This window comes from Hemibagrus wyckioides, linkage group LG01, assembly GCF_019097595.1.
Source record: "Hemibagrus wyckioides isolate EC202008001 linkage group LG01, SWU_Hwy_1.0, whole genome shotgun sequence".
NCBI classification, from domain to species: domain Eukaryota; kingdom Metazoa; phylum Chordata; class Actinopteri; order Siluriformes; family Bagridae; genus Hemibagrus; species Hemibagrus wyckioides.
The window spans coordinates 33,388,280-33,395,779 of record NC_080710.1 but is presented as its reverse complement, the minus strand read 5'-3'; the positions used below and the strand labels follow the sequence as shown (position 1 = coordinate 33,395,779).

Sequence of the window (7,500 nt, the reverse complement as noted above, 5' to 3'; positions counted from 1 at the left end):
AGCGCGGTCATTTGTGAGGTCAGGCACTGATGTTGGACGAGAAGGTCTGTCTCACAGTCTCCACTCTAATTCATCCCAAAGGTGTTCTATGGGGTTGAGGTCAGGACTCTGTGAAGTTCCTCCACACCAAACTCACTCATCCATGTCTTTATGGACCTTGCTTTGGTCACTGGTGTACAGTCATGTTGGAACAGGAAGGGGTCATCCCCAAACTGTTCCCACAAAGAGCATGAAATTGTCCAAAATGTCTTGGTATGAAGCTGAAGCATTAAGAGTTCCTTTCACTGGAACTAAGGGGCTGAGTCCAACCCCTGAAAAACAACACCTGAACACCTGAGGGGTGTCCCAAAACTCCCAAAATATAGTGTTTAATTAAAATATTTTGTTTAGAGAATCAGATCAGTTTCATTCATATTTCTGATTGTTGTTCTACATGTTTAAGTGCGTCGCCATACTTACATTAGAAATAGATCTAGTGATTTAAGACGTCCAATCAGAAAAGAGTATTCTCTGTCTGTCTTACATGCTTTTTGTACAGAGAAGTATCTTATACTGTGTGTGTGTGTGTGTGTCTGTAATGAGATTATTCTCGCCTGTAAGTGGGTTTTTCTTCTCTGTGATACGTGAAATCAACTTGAGCTTTACAAACATTCCACACATAGTTTCTCAAGAGTACACACCTCCTCTCTCCCTCCCTCCCTGTTTCTTTTACACACACACACACACACACTAATCACAATGATTAGTCACACACACCTCTCACCCTGTTGAGTTTCCTCTCACTACACTGTGGCTGTGTCCCAAACTGACAGGCATGATGTGGACACTAGGGGGCGCTGCTGCTCTCATGTTAAACATTTAGCTGAAAATAAACGAAACACATTAAAAATGGACTCTGTGTTGAAACTAGACTCAGTTGTAACGCTTGTAAGTTTTCTGAAATCTTCTTGGTTTCTCTGTAAAGCAGCGCTCACACTGATCAGGCATAACATTATGACCACCTGCCTAATATTGTGTTGGTCCCCTTTTGCTGCCCAAACAGCCCTGACCCGTCCTGCACTGTGTATTCTGACCCCTTTCTATCAGAACCAGCATTAACTTCTACAGCAGTTTGAGCAACAGTAGCTCGTCTGTTGGATCAGATCACACGGGCCAGCCTTCTCTCCCCACGTGCATTAATGAGCCTTGACCGCCCATGACCCTGTCTCCGGTTCACCACTGTTCCTTCCTTGGTCCACTTTTGATAGATACTGACCACTGCAGACCGGGAACACCCCACAAGAGCTGCAGTTTTGGAGATGCTCTGATCCAGTGGTCTAGCCATCACAATCTGGCCCTTTTGGTCAAACTCGCTCAAATCCTTACACTTGTCCATTTTTCCTGCTTCTAACATCAACTTTGAGGACAAAATGTTGACTTGCTGCCTAATATATCCCACCCACTAACAGGCGCCATGATGAGGAGATACTCAGTCTTATTCACTTCACCGGTCAGTGGTCAGAATGTTATGGCTGACCGGTGTATAGCTGCTATAAGGTAAGTGAGAACAGGAGGTAACTTGTCTGTGGACATTAGATGTAACTATAAATGGATAATAATTCAGAATGTTTAATAATAAAAAGTTGTTAGGAAGACAATTCAGTGAGATTAACTCCACCACACCACACTGTATACTAGTATAATGCTAACAAGCTAGCTAACAAGCTAACTAGCAATTCTGTATGAGGACCTTCAACACGAACGGGACGCTTTCCACTTGCTTTGTGGGTAATACACACTGACAGTAATAAGTGGTTGAGAAATTGTGATGTGGCTAAAACCTATAAATTCACTCTGGTGTCAATTGTTGGTACTCTTTTAATTTTTGCCTTTTGTATTAAACATTGGGTTTATAATTCATAGCTAGTCTTATTGTGTGACTGGTGTAGAGGGCGGGGCTTAAGGGCCTCAGCACTCTGTGATCGCCCCGCCTCCAACTGCAGCATCCTCCTCAACCGAGTAACTTCAATCTTGTACCTGCACACACACACACACACACACACACACACACAGACACACACTGATAAACAACAGTATCTCTAACTTAGCTTTGCTAACAAACATCAACACTTGTGTTTGTTAATTAGTGTGTGTGCATGTGTGTATGTGTGCGTGTGTGTGTGTGTGTTTACCTGCCCAGGTGATTATCAACATACTCCTGCAGCTCCCTCACCTGCTCCTCAGCAACCGTTGCCCTGGTGATGAGCTGTGCACGCTCTCTCTCATGTGTCTCCTGGTGATGTGACACACGTGTATGAGTATTTCATACACACCTTTACCTGTATGATGTCACTGTAAGGGGAGGGGCTGTTGCTCTGGCTACATAGCAGCATGAACGCCTGTGAATGCCTGTGATGCTGATATTGTGGTTGTCAGGGTTACCTGTGCAGTGACTGCGATCTCTCGGAGTTGTTTCCTGATGTCGGCCCAGGCTTCCTCGGTGAGCGCAACACTGCACAGCATTTAATGAACAATTAATAAACAACAAATAACAACAAACAAACAAACAATCAATTATGCAAAATTTTATTTCACTCACTTCTGAGACGACTGTGACAGCAGAGATACCTACAACAATATCAATAATAATAATAATAATAATAATTACAAAGCCTCAGTGCTACACACGCACACACACACACACGCGCACGTGCACGCACACACACACACGCGGGCGCACACGTACGCACACACACACACACCTGTTCTTGTGCGATTCTGAGTTGTGTCTCCAGGTGAGATTTGTCCTCTCTCAGCCTCTGCAGTTCTCTCTCTGTCTCTCCTTTAAGCTCCGCCTCTGCAGGGTTGAAGTGTGCTTCAGGTAGCCCCGCCTCCAGTCCCTGCCCAGTGTGTGCCAGAATCTGCTCACGCTGCATTCTGGGAAAAATTGAATATGTAATAAAGACTGGAGTGTGACTGTTTTACAGACAGATAGTGTGTGATGAAGCAGAGCTACTGTAACCATCCTTGTTATTAGTTGATAATTTTCAAAAACAGACCCCCCCCCAAGTGTTCTATTCCTTTTACACCACAGAAATTTGCCAACCATTTTAGATCTTTTCTTTAAAACCAAACTGCAAAGCATACACTGAACCTGAAAAAATCATTAAACAAAATATTGTGTGTCCTGGGCTGACCACCAGAGGGCACTCATGCATCTTTTTTCCACTGAGATTCTGCAGTATGGAGTCAGTACACACTGCGCTATCCCATAATGCACCAGGGCCGGTACAGAAGAGCTGGTTGAATTAATAATGGTAGAAGTCGACTCTAAGTGTAAATGGGGTTAGGGTTAGGGTTAACCTTGTGGTCTAACCGGGCGTGGTTAACATCACCTGACTAACCTGGTAACTAGTAAAACAGCTGTGTTTGAGGTCATAGGTCATGTGACAACATGCTGGATATAGTGTGTTCAGATTGTGTTCCTGCTACACACAGATACTGACCAGTGTGTACTGGATCAACAGCTGAGCAGGAGGTACTGACTCCAACACAGGAGGTACTGACTCCAACACAGGAGGTACTGACTCCAACACAGGAGGTACTGACTCCAACACAGGAGGTACTGACTCAAATGCAGAAAGCACTGACTCCAACACAGGAGGTACTGACTCAAATGCAGAAAGCACTGACTCCAACACAGAAGGTACTGACTCAAATGCAGAAAGCACTGACTTGTACACAGAAGGTACTGACTTACACAGAAGGTACTGACTCAAACAGAATGTACTGACTTGAACTCAGAAGGTTCTGACTCGAATGAATGCAGTAGGCACTGTGCGTGATTTTCAGTATATAACATGTGCATCATGTAGCTAATAAATATGAAGTGGAACTTTGCTGTGAACGTGTATATGTACTGCCATCTACTGGAGAATCCACACACTGCACCCAGGGGTCTGATCTGAAGTTACAGAAGATCAGCATGTATCAGATGAAACACACAGACGCTCTACATCATCATCTGCAGAAACACTGAGAGTCTCCCACACATCCATGAAGGGCTGTGTGTGTGTGTGTGTGTGTACCTGTAGGCAGTCAGCAGTAGTTGGTGTGTGTTGCTGAGGTTGTGAAGACGTTTACGGTAGTTTCTCAGTGTGCTGGTCAGCTGCTCCTCTCTGGAGCGATACGACACTCGCACCTCCTTCAACATGGAGTCCACGTACTCCTTCAGCTGCACACTTGCATCACCATCTCTGCGCATACACTCCTGTACACACACACACACACACACACACACACACAATGCTAACTGATAATAATCCAGTCTTGTTGTGCCTTTGTTTCAGTCTGCTGTAATAAACAGTAGGTTATATAAAAACTCTGACTGTTGTACATCCATTTTAGAGTTTAGAACTCCATATAGAGTTCGAAAAATAGCACAACATTAGCCATAGTGTGAGCCGACTTCTTTCTGCATCCTTGTTTGTGGTTGTTGAAGATTTTTGTTTAGTTAGTTATTTACTTTAAATCATATGGCATGTGTCTATAATAAACCCTGCATTATTTCCATTTCCAGAATGCTTGTCCAGATACCAGCAGGTACAGCAGGGAAAGAGAAAAAAACGCTCCACAGGTGGAGGCAGACACTGAAGCAACAAACCCAGAACTCAACAGCTGACAGATCTGAACACCTGAGACATCAGGAAAGATGAGCGAAACCCTAAGGCTGACATGTATGAAGGCAAAACTCCAAAAACTCTAGAGCAGTGCTTCCCAAACTGTGGGCCACGGTAACTGTAGCGGTATTGCAGGGGGGCCGTAGCTAGGCTAAATCAAAATATTAAAATAATTAAAATATTTTAGAATAGAATATAAAAAGCTTTTGTTACACACTTTGATTCAATATAATTGTAAATAGTATGCAGACAGTATGTAGTGTTAAGGATTTAAATATATTTGTAAAGAATGTTTACATCATCTTATTTTCACCAGCATATAAGATTCAAGATTCAAGATTCAAGAAGCTTTATTGTCATTTCAACCACATATATCTGACGCAGTACAGAGTGAAATGAAACAACGTTTCTCCAGGACCTGGTGCTACAGAAACATACAACAACAAGTTCAGCACAAAACAACACCACAGAGCTAGGACAGAAGTTTGTCTTAGCCACGTAAAGTGGATTCTCTGGGCGTGTGCACGCTTCTCCTCTCTGATGGCTCGGGACAGTTTGGCCCTTGCAATTTTTAAGGCCGCCCTGTCCCCTGATCTGAAGGCAGAGTCTCTCGACTTCAGGAGAGCACGCACTTTCACAGTCATCCACGGCTTCTGGTTGGAGCGTGTTGTGATGGTCTTGGAGACGGTCATGTCATCGATGCATTTCCCGATGTAGCCGGTCACTGATGCCGTGTATTCCTCCAAGTCAATAGATTCGCCGTTGGCTGCAGCCTCCCTGAACATGTCCCAGTCAGCGCACTCAAAACAGTCCTAAAGAGCAGAGATGGCTCCTGCTGGCCAGGCTTTAACCTGTTTCAGAACCGGTTAAGAGCGTCTGACGAGTGGTCTGTATGCTGGAATCAACATAACAGAGATGTGGTCTGAGTAGCCGAGGTGGGGGCGGGGCTCTGCACGATACGCACCGGGAATGTTTGAGTAAACAACATCCAGCGTGTTCGCCCCTCTCGTAGCAAAGTCCACATGCTGATGGAATTTAGGGAGCACTGTTCTGAGATTTACATGATTGAAATCTCCGGCGATGATGAACAGTCCGTCGGGGTGAGCATTCTGCAGCTCGCTAATAGCTCCGTACAGCTCACACAGAGCCTCCTTAGCATTAGCGCTGGGTGGAATGTACACTACGATAATGAAAGTGGTGGTGAATTTCTGGGGTAAATAAAAAGGTCTGCATCTAACAGTTACAAACTCCACTAGCGATGAGCAATAATTAGACACAAGCACAGAGTCCTTACACCATTCTGTGTTGATGTAAGCGAGTCTTACCGCGGTGGTGGCGTGTGTTATATTTTACATATACAATATTACATTTACAATATTACATTTTATGGTAGTTCTCATAATTCACATGAAATTCTTACAAACTGGTTAATAAGTGTTGATAATTTTGTGCAAAGAGACAATCTGCTTTATTAAATATATCTAATATACAAATATATGTATAAATATATCTTTATACTATTAATCAGTATACTGTATTTTTAAGCAAAGAGGTTGGCAGGGGGGGTCGTGGAGCTTTTGCTATGTATTTGGGCGGCCTTACCCCTCTGAAGTTTGGGAAGCTCTGCTCTAGAGGCTTCCTGCCAAATGCCAGAAATTCTTTCTGTTGAGTATTCTCTCTCCAGTTGCTCACAATCTGTCCAAGTTCAGCACAGAAGTCTCTTACTTAGGTGTCTGACCATCTGCCTGAGCATGGGGAGAGAAGCTCTTCTAAAAGAGAGTGCAGAAGATGAGAGTGGCATAAATGAGTCTTTGTTTCAGGTTACTGGAGAGGATTACATGTGGAAATTCTGGTCTGCAGAGATGATTCTTTAACATTCAGTCAGTAGATTTCCTTCTCAATCAAGCTCCTCTGGGAAAGAACACCACATTACTCAAAATCTGGATGTGTCCAGAACCAATGGACTGTTCACAATGGTCTCCAGAAGAATGCAAAAAGAAGAATTAAAGAGAACATGTGTCATGATTTTGCTGACTCCTTAACTGTTGGTGTACAAATCAGTATTATGGCACTTCAGACCTTCATCACCAGACTGTCACCTTCATCACCATCATATACCAGACCTTATACCAGTCTTATTTAAACCATTTAATTGTTTATCATAGATTCACCTGCACTCTTCTGTTCACATCTGGTCACCCAGATGTCCAAAATGATATCTCCAAGTCCAGTGTGGCTCCACATCCATCAAGAAGGAACTGGAGAGTGTGTCATCAGAGTAGCAGGTCTGGAGGATGTGTTTAGTAAGCAGGGAGTCACCAAATAAACTCCCTGTCTCACTGCTAGGGATGAGTACATTCAAGAGGTCCTGGGCTAAGAGAGCAGACTTTAATCTGCCTTTCCAAGTCTCCAGCCTTACCCAGAGCTGTGGAAGATTGTGACCGTCTATCAATTATGCTGGTCTAAACCAAGAAGTCACTCCTGAAGATTACCTCCTGCCATTGGTGCTGCAACAACATGGAGCTTGAGCCTTTCCCATAAAGAACCTGCAACTCCCACAGAAGAAGATATCTCCATGATTCCTCAGCACCAACATTCTACAAAAAATGAATAAGGAAACATATAGACTCCAGTTTTCCCCAGATATCACCTCCAGTCACTATCAGTAGTTCTCCAGCTTCTGGACTGCTGTATGAGAGGAGAACAGCTCCAGTTCTTGGTGGATTGGTAGAATTATAGTCTGGATAAACTCTCATGGGTTCCACTGATGTTCTAGACCAGGGCTGGGCAATTAATTTCTACAGGGGGCCACATAACAAATATGAACTGTGCTGGAGGGCCG

The 7,500-nt window shown here is 43.8% G+C and overlaps 1 protein-coding gene across 1 annotated transcript in view; it reads right to left on the bottom strand.

Moving 5' to 3' along the window:
• ccdc78 (coiled-coil domain containing 78) overlaps window positions 1-7,500 on the bottom strand; it is a 34,670-nt gene that overhangs the window by 274 nt on the left and 26,896 nt on the right. Inside the window, exons 9-14 of the mRNA XM_058415569.1 lie at window positions 4,068-4,249; window positions 2,742-2,916; window positions 2,579-2,607; window positions 2,422-2,491; window positions 2,172-2,272; window positions 1-2,016 (exon numbers count right to left, since the gene is read on the bottom strand). The exon at window positions 1-2,016 is cut by the window's left edge and continues 274 nt beyond it. Coding sequence (XP_058271552.1) covers window positions 1,890-2,016; window positions 2,172-2,272; window positions 2,422-2,491; window positions 2,579-2,607; window positions 2,742-2,916; window positions 4,068-4,249 — 684 coding nt within the window. The 3' untranslated portion in view covers window positions 1-1,889. The remainder of the gene's footprint in view (window positions 2,017-2,171; window positions 2,273-2,421; window positions 2,492-2,578; window positions 2,608-2,741; window positions 2,917-4,067; window positions 4,250-7,500) is intronic.